Source organism: Apis cerana, linkage group LG11, assembly GCF_029169275.1.
Source record: "Apis cerana isolate GH-2021 linkage group LG11, AcerK_1.0, whole genome shotgun sequence".
NCBI classification, from domain to species: domain Eukaryota; kingdom Metazoa; phylum Arthropoda; class Insecta; order Hymenoptera; family Apidae; genus Apis; species Apis cerana.
The window spans coordinates 9,509,825-9,531,960 of NC_083862.1; the positions used below are offsets into that span (position 1 = coordinate 9,509,825).

At 34.6% G+C, this 22,136-nt stretch overlaps 1 protein-coding gene across 2 annotated transcripts; it reads right to left on the bottom strand.

Annotated features, from left to right (window-relative positions):
* Positions 1 to 1,727: 1,727 nt before the first annotated feature.
* On the bottom strand, positions 1,728 to 21,886 carry LOC107997699 (serum response factor homolog). 2 transcript variants are annotated; one of them, XM_028666679.2, is made up of 5 exons: positions 20,784 to 21,886; positions 17,953 to 18,204; positions 8,060 to 8,165; positions 6,205 to 6,309; positions 1,728 to 5,946 (listed from the first exon to the last, which is right to left on the bottom strand). In XM_028666679.2, exons 1-5 carry the CDS (start codon positions 21,258 to 21,260, stop codon positions 5,738 to 5,740), a joined length of 1,149 nt encoding a protein of 382 aa, XP_028522480.1. In that variant the 5' UTR covers positions 21,261 to 21,886; the 3' UTR covers positions 1,728 to 5,737. The 2 variants fall into 2 exon arrangements, with proteins under 2 accessions (XP_028522480.1, XP_061937670.1); XM_062081686.1 differs by lacking the exon at positions 6,205 to 6,309.
* Positions 21,887 to 22,136: the final 250 nt, after the last annotated feature.

Genomic DNA, 22,136 nt, shown 5'->3' on the forward strand with positions numbered 1-22,136 from the left:
CTATGCTACATAATAAGACATATTGAATAATATGATAAATTTGAACTTATATTTTGAATTAATAATTAATAATTGAAAAAAATAATATTATAATTTTTTTATATTTTATTTTTTATATCAATTTATATTTTGATTAATATTAGTAATAGATAAATAATCATTTTATGATAAAATTAAGTAACTGTACTTAATAAATTTGTATCAATTATTTAAGAAATAATTAATTTAAAAAAAAAAATAAAAACAAAAAAAAATAAAGAATAAAAATTTTTTATTTATATAATTAATATATAAAATTTATTATATATACAAGAATTATAATTTGAATAATTATATCTTTTATTTCTTTATATGCAACACATACCTTGTAATAATTTTAAACAATATCATATAATTGATACATTATATAAAGTTAGTAGAAAAACAATAATATGTTTATATATATTCATTTATTATAAACATTCTTTTTATTTTGTACAATATTATAATAGAAAAATAATTAAAAAAGATATTAAAATTTATTTCAATGTTATTTGAAAATATTTCGATTTTTATTTGAAATTTCCAATAATATCCAACAATTCTTATAATGTCATATAATTTCATTGAATATAAAGAAATTATAAACATTAAACAATGTGAAAAATATTCGTTAAACATAGATAATATAGAAAAACGAAATTTAGAAAGCGAATCAGATAATTTTTAAAACACATTTCTCATATTCTTTTTTTCATATATTAGTTTATTTTCTTTGGCATTTCGATAAAGTTTCACTATAATTATGTATACATATTTGAATCATAACATGCAGATTATTTTATTTCATTATTATTTTATTTTTTTTGTTTTAACAATTTAATTCATTATATTTTAATAAATATTATTTTCATACTTGATAAAATAATATCATACTTATAAAATTACTTCAATTTTAAGAAATAATTATGAATTATAGTTATCTTAAAATATATAATATTATATGGTGAGATAAAAAGTACAAATTTGTGCTATTGTTTGCACATGAATGCAAAATTTATTGTTTGTTGATTTTTATTTAGTCTTACTTTTTCTTTCTTCTTTATTTCAATTTTCTTAATGTTAAATTCAATATCATTCGCAATTAAATAAATCAATATATATCTTTTATATTATATATTTATGTCTTCAAAGAATCTCTTTAATTTTCGATATTTTAGCATAAATATTTCTTATTATAGAAGAAAATTGTTTATGAAAGTTATTGATGCAATTATTGCACGTGGAAGCATGAAGGTTGTAATTTCTATCATTTCCATTTTGAAATGATATATGAATCATTTTTAAATATAAAAAAAAATATGAACAAAGATGAAAAAGAATGTTTGCTTGATTGTCACAAAATGACAAAATCAATCTTTCATCGATTAAACTACATCTATTATTTTGTTAATATATATATAATAAATACTAACTAATAAATTTGACATGATATTTATTTATAATAAAATCAAACTTTTTTTAAATGATCAGAAAATTTTATATTTTTTTATTAATAAATTTATAATATATAACAAATATATAAATTTTTTGATCAAGAAAGGTATAAAATAAAACGAAATGAAACTTACACTACTTTTAAAATTATTTTAATGATCTATAAGAAAAGAAATGTTTGACTATTTGTTATACAATTTGTTTGACTAGGTCAATGTTAAAAAATTTAGAAAAATACAAGATAAAATATATAATATTTCCAAAAAATTTATTTTAAATGCATGATATAAATATTTGTTTTTGAATAAAATATGTATGGATTTTGACATAAGAATTTTTCACATCATTCCTCGGATCGTACTATCGTCCATGTTGTATGTAAGTTTCTTACATACAATAGTCCATACAATATGTTCATTGCTCAAAACAATTTTTAAAGTAAATTCAAACAATTAAAAAATATAAAAATATTTTATTTATGATATAAAATTATTTTTAATAAAATTCCTAAACTTTTAAATTCTTTAAATTTGCATTATTTTATTATTTAATTTTAATGTTTATTTCAAATTTCAATTTACTAATGTTTTGAGCAATGTTACGATATAGAAATTAAATGCTTGTTTCATTGCATATTTCACTGACTAGGTACAATTTTTTGACTAGCACTATAGGAACCAGCGCTAATAAAAAAAAATTAAAGAAATTCGTAAATATATTAACTTCGAAAAATTCATTTTGACGAGTAGATAGTATTTATAAGTCTAATACTAAGGTTCCTTGAATTTTTTCTACATTCTTGAATTATACAGGAAGGCACTATCAAATAGTGTACGTAAGAAACTCGATATATTTTAAAAAAGTGCATTTTGTTTAATTTGTTTTCATATGAATTATTTTTTCTTTTTTCAAATATTCTTCAAGAAACAGGTACTTTATTTTATTTTATTTTTATCCAAAAAAAAAAAAAATATAAGTAAAATTTATCAACACATAAAAATAAATCTTTGAAAAGAAATATACAAACTATTGCATACATATTGTTTAATAAAAGAGAAGAAAAAAATTCCTATGGCAATGTTGATGATGTTTCTCACGTTTCTCACGATAGTACTGTCCGCACTAAAAAATCGTATTCGTAGGTATATTGTAAAAAAATACAAATTCTTCCCGATTTATCTATCACAAGCTGATAATTTATTTCCATATCGTGTAAAATAGAGATTGTGATTAAAAATACTGTTAAATCAACTTGGCTGACAATAATGCGTGCTTATTACTATTTTACGGTTAATTATTAATCATCATAATCGTATAAACAAACAATTACGATTGCCAACATTATCACTGACCAATTGAACAATTTGGTTAATTATCCGATTATATCGATTTCGAAATATGTGTGTATACCTATTATTATTACCATGTCTATGTCATTGTATGTATAACTAATTTACAAAGAATTCAAGAAATTTCAATGTAATTTGCAGTATCACCACGAATACAAATTATTATTTCTTATTACTCAAATAAAAGCTAATAAATAAAACGTTTTCGGTCAAATTTAACGTGCAATCGGAATAAACCAATTAGTTAATCGCACTTCCGTGTTAAAAAATATATCTAATAGTTTCTCTCCCCTATAGAGTCCAAAAAAACGATAACGCCAGCTTATAGATTATATTTTAAAAGCACCCTGTACGATTGAGAAGTCATCGTCGTCCCACGAATCATCGATCTTCGATACCTTACCTTTTTCTATTCTTTCATATTTTAAAAACAATTATCGAACAATTTGAACTTTCGTTTTTTAGGATAAACATTAGGATGAACAAATTGTCGCAATCGAATGGTACCACATCGAACAATTCCATAACCGTTTCATAACGATCCATCATTATATATCATTCTACAAGTTTTAGAATTCCAGTTTCTGAATAAAGTAACGATATGCTTATTTTTATATATAAGTCATTTTCAAGTCATTTTTTCAATTCTTTTTTTTTTTAAAAATAGAAAATATTTTTTTTCGTAATCAATATTTATTATGTTATCGAAAAGAATTTCTTAATGTCAATTGTCTCTTTTATTCAAAGTTGTTTTTTTGCTTGTGATGGTGAGATTTTGTCTCTGATAGAAACTGGAATTCAAAACGATATCATGTATCGAATTATTCAATACATTTCGAAGAATATAAAATTCGGATCGTTGACGCGCGTATATAAAATATATCACCGCAAAAATTTTTCGATCTTTCATCGTTGCTTTAATTCATTTTCATATTACTATCGTTCAATTTAACAATTGTGCGTTCAAATACATTCGCCAATCTCTAAACGACTCTACATTTTATGTGTACGTTTTTAACGTTGAAAAAATATCGATCCCTTTGACGAACCTTCTTATATAACAATTAACGAAACATTGAATATCTCGAAAAAGGGTGAATTCTACGAGGAAAGTACAAACATTATTTCGTGGAACAATTATCGGACAGAACGTTCGACTAGTATTGCACCAGTATCGATTAAATGCCGGCCAAACGAAGCCCAGCATTAATGAAAAATATATATACCAATTCGCATTGATTATTATTTCATACCACAACCTATCTCGAATTAATTTACATCATAGGTATAAAATCGTACGTAGGAAAAAACCCACAAAATTTCCACCTTTGCACTCGATTTTATATTTTAATAACAGTATTTTTATATGATTTTCCGATATACAATTGATAATTTTTAAAAATTAAGAAGCTCGTAATAAAAATTACCAATTTTATGATTATATCGTGATATATTTTATGATTATAATCACGAATACGATCATAATTCTATCATCTTATTAGATACGATTATCTACAGATAATATTCATGTAAATATTATAGAGAATATTATATTCTTCTATTTCTCTAGAAGAAAATCAAGATTGATAAGATTTTTAATTTTCGTTATAATACCTTTTAACATCATCAAAGATCTCGAGATGATGGCGGCGAGCTTCTTCGCGTCGAAACGCATTGCCGTCGGTTATCGCGAGTGCAAAAGAGGATGTCGATAAAATTCGAGATTTTTTAACAAAATCGTACGATAATAAACAAATATTAGCAATAAAAATATCGGTAATATCGCAGAAAATGTTCATTTCAAACCATGATCGCAAAAGCGTTGAAACAATGAACGTTACGATGAATGTTGTGTGCATGTAAAGAAGATAAATGATATAAAAGTTTTAGTTTTTGTATATAATTTTATACAAGAGTCTTTTTTTTACTGAAAATACAAAAAGTATTATAGAAAAGGCAATTTTAAGATTTATTTTGTATCAATAAATTTCTAAACTGATAGCGAAACTTCTTTAATTAACGTTTTATCAATATTTATCAATATTTAATATAAATCAACGCTTTTAGATTTCTATTTTTTAAATTTAAATATTTGCATTTTCACACACAAAGTTGAACAATACCACGATATTATCACGATGTTACCGTAAATAAAATTTTTATTTTCTTTAAAATAACAACAAATTAATTCATGCCTCTGATCAAAGATTAAATTATTTATTATCTTACTAAAAAAAAAAAAAAAAAAAGAACATTAACTCGTGTAATTATATCCACAGAATGCATAACAATCGCGTCCAATAGAAATTTTTCGCCAACATTATAAATAATTTCCTCGAGGGGGTCAAATGACACGCAATGATCCACGAAGAAATAAGCTACAGTGTTAATAAAATTCCCGTTGGACACGGTTCACACCCAGAAAGAAATTCTAAGCAATATCAAATATCGTATATAAACCCTCGCTTCAAGTTTTTAATTCAAACGCAACAACGTTCGTATGAAAAGTTCGATGGCCATCCTTTGCCATCCTTTGTTGAGCATCGAATTTGGCAGCCACAATTGCAAGATATGCCAACCACCGTATACCAATCACATGCAGGTCGAACATTCGTCGAGCATCGTGCGATCTCCTTGCGTGAACACGAACGCATCTCTGACCGCGGCCTCGATCGTCGGATCGATCGATCCGGATCGAGAACCGAAACGTGCACGTACTCTCGACAGTACGAGGATTCAAGATTTTCGAGTTCTCTCGTCACACAATACACGTCCTCGTTCGGTTGAAGCGAAACGATGGATTGGAAAAAAGATGGCCCGTCCAATCTCGTCGGGTCAAATCTTTTAGTTGCGTCGGCGAGCGACAGGTATCGAGGAGGGTTTTTCTTAATCGAGGCTCGATCCACGATATATCACTCACGATCTTTGCTCAGATCCGATGGCAGCTCGCAGTTGGACGACGTTGCCGTTGCCGTGGTCGTCGGCGATCGAGGCGACGGCGATAGATTCATCCTGGAAGTGACCGGAAGCGACAATCCGGCGGCGCTCATCGCGACGTTCAACGGTATCGTGATGAACGGCTGTTGATTACTCTGCGTCGTGTTAACCGGGGCTACCGTGCCTGTGAAACAATGCCAGAAAACCTCGGAAACAGGAAAAGAGGACAGGTCTTTTCGGGGAACGTCTCGTCTAGAGCGCAACCACCCTCGAGAACGGGATCGGTTTTGTCGCTTTTTTCCACCTGGATTTCGTTTTCGTTCGGCTATCGTAAGGATGGCTTGGAGATGTGTGTTTTATTATTATTATTGTTATTTTTTTTTGGGAGAAAGAGAGAGAGAGAAAGAGAGTGCGATTCCAAGGGATGATCATGGTTTCTCACCTCCTTCTTGAGATATTTGCACTGGCTGGCCATTTTGACCGATACCGAGTAGAACCCCTGGACTTGGCGAGTAAATCACTGTCTGTGGCATCTGGTACATTATACCTACACAGAATCATCAGATTGTTTTCCTTGGATTATCGATTTTTTCTAGATTTGTTATGCATGATTTTTATATTTGTACTATTGAAACGTTCAAATGGTTACGAAAAGAATCATGTCATTAATATTGAGACTGTATATCCATATATATATATATATATATATGTATATATATATATATATATATATATATATATATATGTATATACATTTCCTTTAAAATAAAAGGAAATTGAAGTTAGATGGTGCGTCGGATTCATCGGACATGGCCGTCTGCTTTTTGGGTTTCTTTCACTACTTAAATCGATCCGTAGGTGGAAACCATCGCTAAAAATATACATTTACGCGATCGACACGACACGAAAGACGGAATAAGCCAACATTCAATATAAAACGAAGATAGAAATAATAGAGAAAACTTTTCCAAACCCGAAGGTAAGTATCTTTTACGAATCCCTTAAAATTCTTTTCCTCCCCAATTAACCAAACGATTCTTCTGTCGAAAGGGAGAAGCAAAAAGAGATCGGCCAGTGGAAGAAAAATTTCTTTCGAAGCTGCCAACAGAGGAGAAGCAAAAAAGAAAAAAAAAAGACAAAGAACTCTCAAGAGGAATCGATCGAAACTCGATCATCGAGGGGGTAAAAGATCGGTCGGCGAGGCGGAGATATCAACGCGTGGCGGCGGGTTATCAAAATTCCGGGCGGGGGGGAATGCAGCGGGGAACAATGGGAAGGCGAAAAGAAAAAGAAGGAAAAAAAAAAAAACATACGTCATGCTGGCGATCGGTAAGTCGGATGGCATCCACTCCATATATTAGCATCGATATTTATGTGTACACCTGCATCGAAGCGCGGCTTTCGACCGGATCTTACTTCCCAGTTAGGCAGCGCGTCGTTGTCTTAGTTTGGTCATCGCGGCCCGTACAACTCCTTATGTACTCCCCTACACGGATAACCTCGTCATCGCTCGCACACTTTTCGCATTTTAAGTGTCCTCTTTCCTTTATCTTCTCCCTCTCTTTCCCTTCCCTCATCCCCCCTCCCTCCTCCCCCGCGCTCTCGCTCGCTCGCACGCGCTCGTACGCGCATCATATATACCACACGTTTTACCTCTCTGATACCATTCTCTCGTTCTCTTCGACCGTTCTCTCCTCTCCTCCGCCCATACACACGCTACTTCTCCTACTCGCTCTCTTTCTCTATCTATATATGTATGTATATATATATATATATATATATCCCCTTCTCTGTTATGCCGACCTACCTGACTGATTGGATTGCGCGTTTACCTCTGCCTCGAAACTGCCTCTACGGTCTCTCTAACGATTTTCCACGCCACGGCTTTTACCGGTTGCTACTTAGTCCGTACGATCGCGACTCCTTTGCTACGCCCACGGGGAAATTCGTTAATTACTCGGCCACGTATGCGCAGCTGTACGATTGTCTTTCGCATAGCGATCGGATACGGGACGAGGATCGTCGCGGACGGACAGGTGAAATTGTCCTAGCACGACCAGTTTTGAAAGGGAGGAAACCGTGACGGCATTGGGAATCATCGGCGAGTATTAATTGGAAGCGCGATTTTAAGGATACTCGATCGTTCTTTTTATTTTAACCACGATTTATCATGGTAGTAGTATCGTGTTTCGTGCAAACTGTCTTTAACCTCCTTCTGAAAATCTATTTGACGAGGAGAGTTTGACGGGTATGAGGAGAATTCTTTTCTTTTTCTTGGTATGGGAATATAAACTTACCCGAGTGATTTTTCGAGAGATCCTTCGACACGGGAGAATCGCCATCACTGGTGTCCCCGTCGCTTTCATTCGCGCACACGTCCGACCTAGGTGAAGTGCCGTCTTCCTGGAACAGTGAAACGAAATTTCGATATGAAAAGTGTATCCGCTCGATCGAAGAGAAAATTATTTTCTACTTCTTCTGTTTACGCGTAATATAAAATAATTGTTAATTGTATTTGTCTATTTATAGTAACGTCTACAATAATATCAGAAACTAGCGAATAAGATCCAAGTTTCGAATCATCCGCCAATTACCCACCGGACGCAATCTCTACGTGGTAACTTTACTTCAATCGAAAAGAAAAAAAAAAAAATGATGGAAGCCTGTATGAATCATATTTTAATTTTGTTCGCATACATTAAATTTCTCAGGAAAACGTGTCGCCCTGCTACTGAAATTTATGAATCATCGTTACAAGCCTCTTACAAACTCTTTCGATCTACATTAATCGACGTCAAAAAAAAAAAAAAGAAAAAGAAAAGAAATGATCGAAACCTCCTCATCCTCCTCCTTATCTCTCGTTTGTAACAAATCCCAACTCATCAAACAAAATTTTACAACGTATCGTAACGAAAACGATACGTACAGTGTGTCGTATCGGAATAACGTACGATCGTATCGTAAATTCCGGGCGCAATTCCGAATGCAATTCCCGATGCCTAACGAGCGACGCGGCGACAAGCAGAAAACAAGCCTGAGAAGATGGTATTGAGCATCGCCGGTTACCGATTCGTAGCCTGTAAATCGTAGGATAACGCCTCGGTAATAATATCGGCGAGCCAATCAAACGTGCAACTAACCAATCAATCAACGGTAGCCTACCAACCGGCCTAAGCAGCGAAACAACAACCAACGAACCAACTTACCTACCTACCTACCTAGCAGGGAGAGATGCGCGAGCTTGTTCGCGCGCCTTATATGGCCATCCGCGCGGTCTGAACTCGTACCGCGCTTCCAACGGCAGATTCTCACAAATTTACGCAGGACTACGGTTTCCCCGGGTGACTTTCTCTCCCCTGGCCTACCGCCACCACCGGCTATAAGCTTTTTTTCCGCGTCCTTCCATACCCCGCCTGTGCCGGGGGACCGAACTTAGGCGTGTTTTATATACGTGCATGCATCAGCGAATCGTTGGCCAGGATATACACGCGCGTCGTATACACGTGTCGACCGCCGGTCGAGAGAAAGCAAATCGAGCGTACGTAAGAAGCCGTTTGTTGCGCCACAGAATTAGGAAGTGCTCGTCTTTCGAGCACGGTGGGAAAACGATAGATTTGGCCAGCCATTCGTACGGAGGAAACTTGTTTCGCAATACGAATTCGTTTGTTTTTGTTTAACCGTTCTGATTGCGTTTTGATTGATTTTGATGGATCGCGCGTCGGAACAAGTGGATCGACTCCTGATAGAGTCGGACGAACGGAGTTCTATTATAATGAGAGGAATCGAAGTTTTTATCGGTGGTTTCGTCGCAGAACTTACTCGTCGATCGGATGAATTTCTTTTTGGCTAATCGCGAGTCAATGGTGATGAGGAGGTAATCGTGAACTTACATGGTATATGATATTTCTTTTGTAAAAAAAGTATATGTATTTATGTATTTATATAATCGTCGCATTCTCTGTTTGAGCGTATCAAACAATTTGAACGATCGGATAATAGCGATGTTTAAATTCAAAGATACATAAAATTCCAAAAATAGTTGGAGATTGTCAATTAAATTACTTCGCTTTCGAATCGGTAACTGATCGAGGAATTCGATCACGTCCGATGTTTTATAAAAGAAAACCGAACACGAAAGAAATAGAGGTTTCCGAGAAACGTGCGATCGAAAAAATGAAACGTCCTTTAGCCTCGGAAGAATAAAGAGCAAGGAAAGGGATCTCCGGCGCACTGTAAGGGTTCAACATTCCAAAAATAGTTGAAACCAAGTCAATTAATTAGACTGCTCTACTTTCGAACCAGTCATTCACCAAAGACTTCAATTATATATCCGTGTGCTGAAAGGTATATCCTTCGCCACTTGCAATTAACGAAATGCGATTCCAAAACATACGACGATGTTTCAATAAATTGTGAAAAATATTCTGGAAAAAAATCTCTTTACAATTTTAGATTTGATCAAGTTCCAAAATTAGCCTAAATCCAATCATCGGATCGAATACTTGAACCGTATCACGCCAACGCGCGTTATTAACTTTTAATTAACTCCAAAACTAATATATATATACACCCACGCAAAAGTCGAAACTAGAACTTCGAAAGATCGCTTCGATAAACTATACCTTTCACCCATGGTAACACGGAAATTATTTGCTCAGCTTCGTGTGGTGGCATTACATTACATATCTTTGATCAACTCGCAAGCTCTCGAATCCGAAGGCCGGCCACCACGCTGGTTTCCACGAAGGATTTCCGAAAGCATACGGAGGAGAGGGCTGGTCTCGCGACCCCTTGTCCGCGTGCAGCGAGCCGTTCTGTCGGCGATCACTTCCGAGTCGTATTTGTACCCCCCATTACCACGGGTGTGTATAGAAGGCGCGACAAAAACCGGCATTCCTGATTCTTAAGTTGGACTCTATATAAGTATCTGCCATCGCGAACATTGCCTGTATATGGCGACAACCAGCCTTTGACAAAGGTGACCGTATATGGTATTCTGCTTCCACCTTCCATACCTTCTCTCTTTCTCTCTTTCTCTTTCTTTTTCTCCCTCTTTCTCTCTCTCTCTCTCTTCCCCCGCCTTCTTTCTCTCTTCCCTTCCCTACGATTTCCTCCCCACCTGTTTACCGCCCTTCTCTCTTTCGCCCTGCCAGCCACCCAGTCACCGTTGTTCTTCGCCGTTTTCCTCCGAGTGGCCGCGATTCCACCAGGGTGCCCTCTCAGCGAAATGCATCATAATCGTTAAGTCGTTAGATCGTAAATCGTGGCCTACGAACCCCCGCCGCAAAACGTACGATGATACCACCGTGAAGGGAGATTTCAATCGCTTTTCTTTTCCTTATTTTTTATTAATGGCGGATTTGAAACTTTGTCGCGGCTCCTTTTTCGTATACCAATGGGGTGGTGTATCATCTTGGGGATAGTGTCTTATCTTAAGTTAGGGTGATTTCTTCTTGTGATTTCTTTTTATTTGTTACTTTATTATTTTTTTTTTTATTCACCTTTGTACTTTTAAGCTTGGAGAAATGTAGTTTTTTTTTTTTAACTCTTTCAGATTTATTCTATACGGTTTCAAGGATGTTTATTTTAATTTTATTCGTATGTAAACATTCGAACAAGAAATGAAGATTCGTGTCAATCAAAGATGAAATTGCATTTTGCAAGGGAGTTGAATTTCACGGAATAAGAATCGCGTTTGATTGATTTATGTCTGAAAGAATTAAAACGATGCATAGAAAAGTTCAAGAGGTGTTGCTTTTGAAAAAAAAGAATCTTTTAAATTTGTGAGTGAATTCCGCGAATATCGAGATGCAAACCTACCTTGTAAGTTTATGCTGAAAGGATGAATGGCAAAATGGAATGTTGTTGATCGGAGTCTTATTTTCAAGCAGATCGGAATATTTTTTTTTTTTTTTTACAATAGTGATCGCAGCGTTAATGGAATTATTATTTAATCTCGTATAATCGAACGCAGCTCGTGGTTTTTTTTAATCCTTAACATAATTCTTTTTGTTTTTTTTTTAATTATCTATCGCATTAACGAACAACCATTGCACCAAGTTTTGTGAACATTTTCATCAATTACAGTAATGGTAATTCACGTTAATTTCTTTAGAGAGAGAAAAAAAATCATCTTAATTAAAAAGTAACAGTTCTTTATCTATTTTCGAACAATACTATCGCCGTTTCCACGTTATTATTTACAAAACAATGAAGAATTTTTTTTCAACCACATTAGACAACAATTCAGTTAAATCTAGCTAATTTTATACTAATCGCGAGAGGTACGCTCACGCACAGACGAAAAGTAAGAAATCATGTCACCAATATAATGTCAACAACAAAATTCAACATATCATAATTAGCAGGAAGAAACGAATTTTTAAAATTTTTCTCCTCTATTCGATAACAATATCATCAACCGCAAGAGAGGCCGAGTTAAAAGTTCTTCGATCGTACTGTTTTAATACCTTCCTCGATGGAGGCCAGTTTCTTTCTAATCATCTCAACGCAACTAGTTTAGCGTTTCATGCGAAACTATTACCCAATCGCACAAATTCCTTTCTTTTTCATTTTATTACATTTCTTCATCATCGTCGTTATCAACATAGTGATATATACTATTATTGGATATAATATATAAAAGGTACGAATTTGATCAATCGAAGAGAAAAAAAATCTGATATTTCTGCCAAAAAACAGGTGGTTTTCTTTTTTTTTTTTCTTTTTTCTTTTTTTTATTATTATACCTACCTGTCTTTCGCGAACAACTGGCACCCCCCGTGCCCAATTATTGTTGGCGTTCGTATGTTATTCGTGTGTATGCGTGTACATCGGCTAACTGTATCGTTCGACGAAACATTTTGTCATCTTGGGACCGTAATTATCATTAATCGAAACAATATAATACGTACGTGTAATATAAATATTATCACAGTATTTTACAGTATACTATTTACACATATGTGATACATAAAACTAAAAGGCACGCCAGCCCGTACATTCGTGATTACCGTGTGTAATTCAGGATAATATCATAATCGTAAAATTAATTATATTATATATTATTTGTACTTTGTGCGTCGACGAGAGAGACCACGGATAAAATTACATTCTTTTTCTTTTTTTTTTTTTTTTTCTTTCCATCGGATATTTTTCATATCAATTTTTTCCTTTCCCCTCCCCCCTTCAATCTCCCTTAATTAATACTCTCGCGTGATTTTTCGTATATTTCATCTCGTTTTTATATCTTTCATCCACGTAACATTTCCATTTATTTTTCTATCTATTCTTTATATATACATATATACTTATATATATATAAATTTATATATATAAATATATATTTATATGTATAACTTCTCTTTTCTTTTCTTCAAATATTTCAAGCGATACCAAAAAAAAAAAAAACAGAAAAAAAAGAAGAGAAAACAACACACAACACATACACACGTAAGCATGCATAATGTGTGAAAATGGACGAGAATCGAGGTTTTCTCTCTACTTGATGAAGAAACGAGAAAGGAGACGGGGGAGGGCAGGTGGGATTCGCCTGGGAATTTAAATTAAAAAGGTATTTTAAATACTAGCTACTTAATCTACGAAAGAGAGGAAAAAAAAAAACAAACAAACAAACAAATACTACACATGCCACTTTCAGTACAAACACATTACGGAACAATGTACGATGCACACAACAGTATGTATATACATATATATATATATATATATGCATGTATATATACGATGTATATACATATATATATATATATATATGTATATTCAATGCGCAATAATGCCAAGCGTGCACCGCCGGGTCTACTGGCTCGGACTCGCACCCACGTACTACGATTTCTCGCGTTTCTTCGTTGGCCTTTCTATTTTTTTTCTCTTTTTTATTTGTTTTCTTTTTCGTTCACCAGGAAAAGGCGGAACGCCTCGACCTGAACGACATGAGTATTTTAAAAAAATTGATGCCTCTCCTCGATAAGGATCTGATTGATGGGAAGAAAAGAAAAAAGGGAATGCGTGTATGCGCACGGACGAATTTGATATTTCCTTGATTCCGGCCTCGCCAATCCCACGAACTAGGTACGTTAGGTTTTGTTACATTACATGTAAAGAAGTATACACGAGCGATTTGGAACTGAAGGAAACCAGGTGAAACGTTTAATTGGATCGCTTTCTCGAATGATCGTTTTTTTGTGAAAATTGATGAGAGGGTGGGGGGGAAGGTTCGAGGGCTCGTAAAGAAAACGCCACCCTTCGGTTTCAATCGTGAGATCTACGCAACTTCGTGATTTTATTAGATATAGTAGTAATTGCAGATCAGAGAAAAATCGTATCATTAAACGAAGATTAGATTTCTTTTTTTCTGGGAAACTGACAAGAATTGCTGCTTATCCGAATCTTTTCGTATCGAATATAAAATAGCTCGTGATACGTTTCGATTTTTGATTTTCTGGAATTATTCTTTAATTATTTTGAAGATAACTCGTAAATACGAAAGATCGAAATTTATTTATTTATTTATTTTTTTTTTTTTGATTTTTCGAACACGGTTTGCCACAGTTCCATTTGAATCTTGTTGGCTCGGCGACGATAGATCGAACTTACAACGTATTTACAGATCTTTAAATAAATTAAGAGAGATATCATCGTAATAAACTAATTATAAATACGATTTAAGTAAAGAAAAAAACGGGAAAGATACGAAGACAGAATATACATATATGTATATAAAATACACGGCTCCTCGAGTAATTCATCACATTAGTTATTATCCTAAATGCACGATTAAAAAATCTGCCTCTCTTTTTCTCGTTCTTCGATAAACGAAAAATTCCTGTAGATACGTGTCTTCTTGTGAGTTTCGTTCGTTTCGCGAAGATGTACGACTTGAACGAGTACGTACCGTAGAAAAGTCTTTGGACTTCGATTAACGTATAGATCTAGCCATTAAATTCTTCTAGTTTTTTGAATTTCCTAATATATTTTTTTTTAATTATCCTCGTTTTCATATCACGAGCAATAAAATAAAATAAGAAATAGGATAGTATTTAAAACATCTTTTCCAAGTTTTTTTTTTTTTATATATATAAAGTTTGCAATTATCAACATTGAAACTATCAACTTTTAATATAATTTATAGATGATTATGTAATTAAAATGATAATAATACGGAAAATAAATTAATTTCGTTAAAAGCATCTACATTATTTATCTGAATCCATCGAGGAACAAATAATTCGTACAACTGGAGTTCAGTACGATAAAAATTATTTCTCGTTCGAGAGATAATAAAAGTTCCCATTAAATTCAATCAATCTGATAATTGATTAAAATTTCTTTCTAATAAATAATATTTAGATAAATGAAGTTCCACTGGTAATTTTAAAAAATGACGAAAAACAAAATTCGTGCTATACATATCTTAATCCGTTATTAATTACAAACTAAATTCTTAAACAATATATAATATTATAAATTTTAATTGTTCCTTCAATTATCAAAAGCTAGGATGTTCGATCATTTTGACGATCGAACGGTTAAAAGAGAGAGAGAGAAAAAAAAATATATATATCCATCGATCATCTTCTCGTCAATGTTCACCATGATAGAACATTGTGGACGTAAATCTCGTATACATTTATAGTACGCGTCGACTGGACTAGATTTATACGTTGGAAACGGAGCACCGTACGTTTTCTTGCGCTCCAATCGGTTTTCATTGAAAACATCATCACACGCCTCGGCTAACCACGAGCGTCGCTTGATCACGATCAATTCCCAAGATTACATTGCCGTCGAATTTTTCTATCGTTAAGAAAAAAAAAAAAAAAATAATAAAAACCGCTCCCTGAGCCTATCCATAACACATTTATTAATATCGTGGAATAACGAAAATAATAATTGAAATAATCGTTCTTAGCATATTAAGTACCAAAAACCTGCTATGTTAAGTACTGCTCGACCCTATCCTGAGGATGACAGGTGTCCGTAGAAACCTTCTACTCGCGATACCAAGTCGAAAGAAGAGTTAATTGCTTGAAACTCTTCCCAACGAGCCAGCCGTGGCAAAACATCGTTCTGATTGTCGTTAACAACTGTACTAGGATCTCCGAGTGTGCTTACGCGCGCGCACGTTTACCATAAGTAGCCTCGATTTTACCTCGTCGACTGATTTGGTTAAATCTTTTTAGTGCACCTGGCACGCAATTATGCGAGCTATTTTCTCGCTGTTAGCATTCTCCACACGGTCGTTTCATAAGCCTTCGACGTATCGACGTATCCGTGAAGTTGATTTGTCGACGAGAACGATATCGATAAATTAATTCAGATACGGCAGGAAATTATGCAAATGGCTTTATAATAAGCGACGTATCAAGTTTGTATGTTGAAAATCGACGATTCCATTAGAATGACGCGATAATTTATTTGAACGAAGAAAAGATTTATGAAACGACCATACGATATAAATATGTTAAATTTTACAACAATTTTCTCGGTTAGAAAATAATTGACAATTTCAATCGGTATTAAATTAAATATACTATATCGTGTAAAAATGAAATTTTTCAATGATGCGTAATAATCGAACGGTTTGTTTCCCATCTTTAATTTATAATCATATTAAGCATTAAAAGAAATGTCCAGCACGTTGAGCCCTAGGATTGTAGCGAGTATCGTGCGCGGTTCGTACGAGATTCTACTATCCTCCCTACGTACGCACGTACAAAAAGAAAATATAACCGTACTTTCATTGACACCGGATGTGATGCGCGCCTCATCGAGAATTTCGATATTCATCGTCCGGAAAAGAAAGTCGGATGTCGTCCGGAACTTCCTCCGCCGCACTGATTCGTTATTCAGCTTGCACGCGACACACGATTTTTTTTACGCCGACCATACGACACGTTCCCGATAACGAGGCATCAAACTATCGTAAATCCTTCGCAATGATAATGCGCCTAATTCTTGGAAACTTGCCTTGGGAATGATCACCACCAAAGAAGAAGAGAAAAAAAAGAAAAAAAGAATTTAACACGTTCCCACACAACTAACTGAACGCGGCGGCATTCGCGCCATGGACGGAATTGCACCGACGCCAAGGCGTCTGTTCGAGGAGCCCTTCGACGGTGTGAAAAATAACCAGGAAACAGAAGAGAAGCTTCGGAAACCTAGCACTCATTCATACGAAGTTGAAACGAAAATGGTGGAAAGAAAAGCCGTACTCCATAGCTGTTGTACTCTTTCCACCACGGTTTCTGCTTCTTGCTAATGAAATCTTGCTAGAACAATCAAGTTCCCCTATGGAGCCCTGCGTGAAACTCTATCCTACGAAACCATAAGATCCGTCTGATCACGGGAAAGAATAAAAGTAATCTTCAACGTGTATATATTTAAAACACGTTCAATGTACACAACAAGTATCCTTATCCAAAATCTACCTATTTCGAAGAGTCGCCCGCGTATCGGCCGTGAGGAGTACGTTCGTAGTCGTCGGAGCCAATCGTCGACAGTGAACGAGGGTCCCGATAAGGATACGCGGATAATTGCAGTTACGTCGCCGTCACGAGGCAGGCGGCGATAGTTCTCCAGCTTTCCGCGGGCACCGACTCTTATCGAGCATCTCCTCTCGACTCCTCACCACCTATATCCACGAACATCGCGTTCCGACGCTTTCCTCTGCCGTTTCTCTTACTTTATCTTCTTCTCCGATATTCCAATATTCCTCGAGAGTGATCGATCGTGAAAACGATCGGAAGAATATACGATTGGTGTCGACGCATGCAACGGATGAGTCGGATACGCGAGCACGGTCGAAGGACGAGCGAGCGCAGGTTCAAGGGGGACAGTACTACCGTTGAGGATGCGAGTGCGACATGTGAGGATGGTAGGCGGCGTGATGGGGTGGCAGAGGCGAGGGACAGGATTGTTGATAGGGGCCACCGGCTAACATGGGCCCAGGACTGGAACAGGGTACCAGGTGCGAGCTCGGCGAGCCCGCGTGTGCATGCGCAATCAGGTGCGCGTGCTGCGCGTGCGAGGGTGGCGCGTGCTGCGAACCCGGCGGCGGTGGCGGCGGCGGGGGTGGCGGATGGCCAGGAGGACCTCCGGTCGGCCCGCCACCAGGGTATCCGCCGTGCAGCGAGCCACCGTGCGGCGAGCCATACACCAGTTGCCTTACTTTCTGCTCGTCGTCGGCTATGTTGTAGGTCAATTCTGTCTCCTCAAACCCGGTCGCGGACATCCTCTGGTCACCGGAGGAACCGGAGGCGGGCGGGTCCGGGCTGTTCAGGCAAGTCTGGATCAACGCTTTCCCGGCTTCGCTCGTTATCATCGGCTGCAGTTTTCGTGTCGCGAATGTATACACATGACCGGTCTCGCTTGCCACGAGGAGCATCACTTGTGTACCTGTCAGTGTCGACAGCTCGTACGCCTGCAATCAAAGATAACGATTAATTAGGGATGTCTCGGGATTTTTCTCCAATCGTATCAACGATATTTTATTTCAGCTTTTTTCCCCCCTTTATTCTCATTTTCTCTTACGCTTTTTGATCTCGCTTATTTAACTCGATTGAAAGCGATTTTAAAAATCGTGCATAATTTTAATTCACCAAAGATTTTTAAACATTTAAAATCTTTAAATATCGAGTCGTGAACAGATTGTTTTGAACAGATAAGTATATTGTGATTAATTGTCAAGACATCTATTCGAAGTAGAAAGCCAGTTTATATTCATTTATTAAATTCAATTCTTTTTATGAAAAATATTATTACTTTTTCATTGAATGTATGAATTTGAATAATCGATGTATATCACTAGAATACTTATTATATACTGATATAAAATGCACTTATGTAAATTATAATCGTTTGTGCAATCATTAATACCATGATTTTTATATTATTAATGAAAACAAGAACATACGATGAAAAATCTGAATACATATGATGTGATTCTTTATGTTTAGAGATATTTCATAATAATATAATTGTTAAGGTTTATCGAATTTCTTTTTTTTTTTTTTTTTTTTAATAGTAAAAACTGAAATTCTCATGACGATATACCTATATATTTAAATTGAATCTAAATTGTAAAAATTCAATTTGCTAACAAGAAACTTACTGCTCGAGGGAGAACAGTACTACGGTACGAAGATGAATAAACATAGTGAAAAGTTATGAAATCGTTGTATTTAACTTAGATTAGAATATTGCCAGCTATTTACAGTTGAAGAAAGTATTCTGCAAAATATTATGTAAAATAAAAATAAATAGTATTTATAACTTGCAAATTCTGAATAATCTTCTAATCATTTTTTGTAATTTGTAATTAAAATCGTATCTTTTAAATTTATTCTATCTATAAATATCATAAGTAAAAAAAAAATGAAATTAGAATTATATTTTATTTTCATTTTCAATATAGTTTTTATCATATCTAAATCCTAGTTACAATTTAAAAAGCAAATTTGTATTATTAAATTTATATACAATTCATTTTCCGATTATTATGTATCTTTAATTATTGATTGTTGAGTATAAAAAAATCGATCAATAATTATAAAAAATTTAATTATTATCTTTATGAGATGTTATTATAGATATACACATATTATACAGATGAAGAAAGAGCTTGCTATATAAATACTTTTAAAATTGAAGAAGATTTTTACTTCTTTATCTCAAAATTATATATTTTTACACCTTTGAAAGTAAAAAAATCAAAATTTTGTTGGCAGTATGTAATTCTTTTAATACTTTTAATACTTATAAATTTAAATTTTAACGTTTAAATTTATACTGTTGGTTACATAATACCATTGTTTATTTTGAATTTCGTTTAAATTTTAATTTCTCTCATGAAGTTATAAAACAGTTATGTCAGTTTCGTGTCAAAACATAGCTAATTATAGAGTCCCGTCTTTAGAAAAGGGGAACAATCTATCTTTGGTTTTCTATATTCGTATGAAAGATGCACAATTTGCCTTAGGTTCTTCTACGGATTTAGAAACACCGGCATTTTGATCAAACAAACAAATGTAATGTAATTAAATTGACGTTAAAATTAAAAAATCTATCACGAAAAAAAAAATTTCAACTTATTTTTGATATTATATTTATTAAATTACTCTTTTTTTCTTTTTTCTTTTTAAATAAAAAACATTATTTTATACTTGGGCAATATTTTTGTTAATATGAACGAAAATGAAAAAATTCTAATCATTAATAATGAAAATAAAATTAAAACTTATATGAACATAAATATTAAGATGTTTTATAATGAAAGAACATTCAGAACATTCACTGAAATATAAAATACAATGTTAATCTATTATAAATAATTCATTATAATTACTCATAAAATTGATTCGAAAACGAAATTTTAATACAAAAGAGGAACGAAAAATTATATAATTTTCTAACGAACATAAAATTTTATCATGTAATTACAACTTTTAAATATAATATCGTACAATATCAAATGATAACTATATAAATATAACTAATATAAAATTAATTACAGTTGATTCGTAAAAGGAATCATATAATGATTATTAAAATTTCTCACGAATTCATTTTTGTAATATCAAAGATATAACCAGCGTGCGATTGTTTCGTTCAGTGTATTTTAATCCAAAATACACAAATACATTATTGATATACAAATGCACGATAGCGAAAGCACAATTGTCACTCATAAATCGCGCGCTCGCAAAAGTCATCGGCATATGTTTGATTTGCGCAATCCACGCAACCATACATCGATAGTACACGTTTCTCTTTGTTCTTATGTGTCACATGTGAAAGCTAACTTTTCATTTGCAGCTTGTTCTATGTATTTCTTTATCTCATATGAATACACTTGAAACATCACATTGGCTATACAACATTTAATAATCACACTAGAGATAATTGATTTCAATGATAATTTAATTGATTGATTATCGACGAATCCAATACACTGTGTTTATATTAACAAAAAATAAGCTGACAAGTTAGCCGAATACGAACCTTCTTCATAATTCCAGTTTTCCTCTTGGAGAAGGTAGTGTACCTTCGTAGTTTATTATCGATGTACTCCATTTTAATTTTGACCCGTCCTTTGGTCTTTTTACCATTTGAGGGAGGTGACTTTTTCGGTTGACCCAAACTTGTAAATGATTCCTCAAGATTATCAGGAACACAATCAGTAGACATTGACATGCCTTGTTGTTGCGAAAGAGCTTGCCGTGCATTGCTGTCATCGTAACAAACGTCCGAAGTGGTCCTCTTGATACCCCTTTGTACAGATCCCACGCCGGCGTTCGGTGCGCCTGCAGCGGCTGCCGCGGCCATCATGGTGGCGCCACCGCGGCTTATTTGAGAAGTTGTAAGTTGGGAGGTGGACGGTCGGCCGTACATTTCCGAGCCAGCGTCGCTGCCTATCATCCCCATGCTGTATCCAAGACTTGCGTACCGACTATCTCTTCCGCCGCTAGGGTTGTCCATTACGGACTCGCACACATTTATTCCCTTTCCCTCGGCCCTTCTCCGCCACGGAATCGCGAAAACTCGGCGCAATGTTTCCCACGTGATCAACCATCTAGAGGAACACGGGACAACAACGCGCACTGCACGAGCGCTCCCCGCGAACTGAATGCGCGCAGAGTATCGTAACTTGACCTACGTGCTAACACGGTGCCTCCGTATGTTTCTGCGCAGCTGTTACCCCCACCAACTTCCACGTACGCGGTAAAAAAGTAGTCCACTCAATCGAAATAGAGTTTCTTGGAAGAAGATCTTTAAAAATTTCTTCGTAGAAAAATAAAAATTATCCTGGGGATTTTGGATTCACCGATAAATATCTTTTGCGTGACTTGAATATTCCAAATTTTATGGCAAAAAGATTGCGCGGAGTAGTACAAGAATCAACGAGAGGGCGTCCCCGGCTGCCATATTTAGAAGTAGACGTTACCATATTAGGGAAAGTTTGCCAAATATGGTGAACAGAGGTGGTCCTTCCTTTTCAAATGATCACTCGGCGCGCCGGGACAAAACACCAATCCAACTGACAGTAGCGTTTCCTGCACGCCTCTCCCCTCCCCCACCTTTCTTTTACCGGTATGTCCTTCCTATTTCTATATGCTTACTGAACATACGGCTGATAAGCAATTCTGTATCTTGATTCGCTATTTCTTATAAAGTATTTTGAAATTTTTGTACTTTCATCAACATTTGTTTACATAGATCGATTTTTTATTTTTTCTTTATGATATAATCAAGAGTTAACAACAATGAAATCCTTTTTGTAAGACAAAATGTTTAACTATATCTTATATTGAAGTATTATTTAAATATTATAATTACTATTGTAATATTACTTAT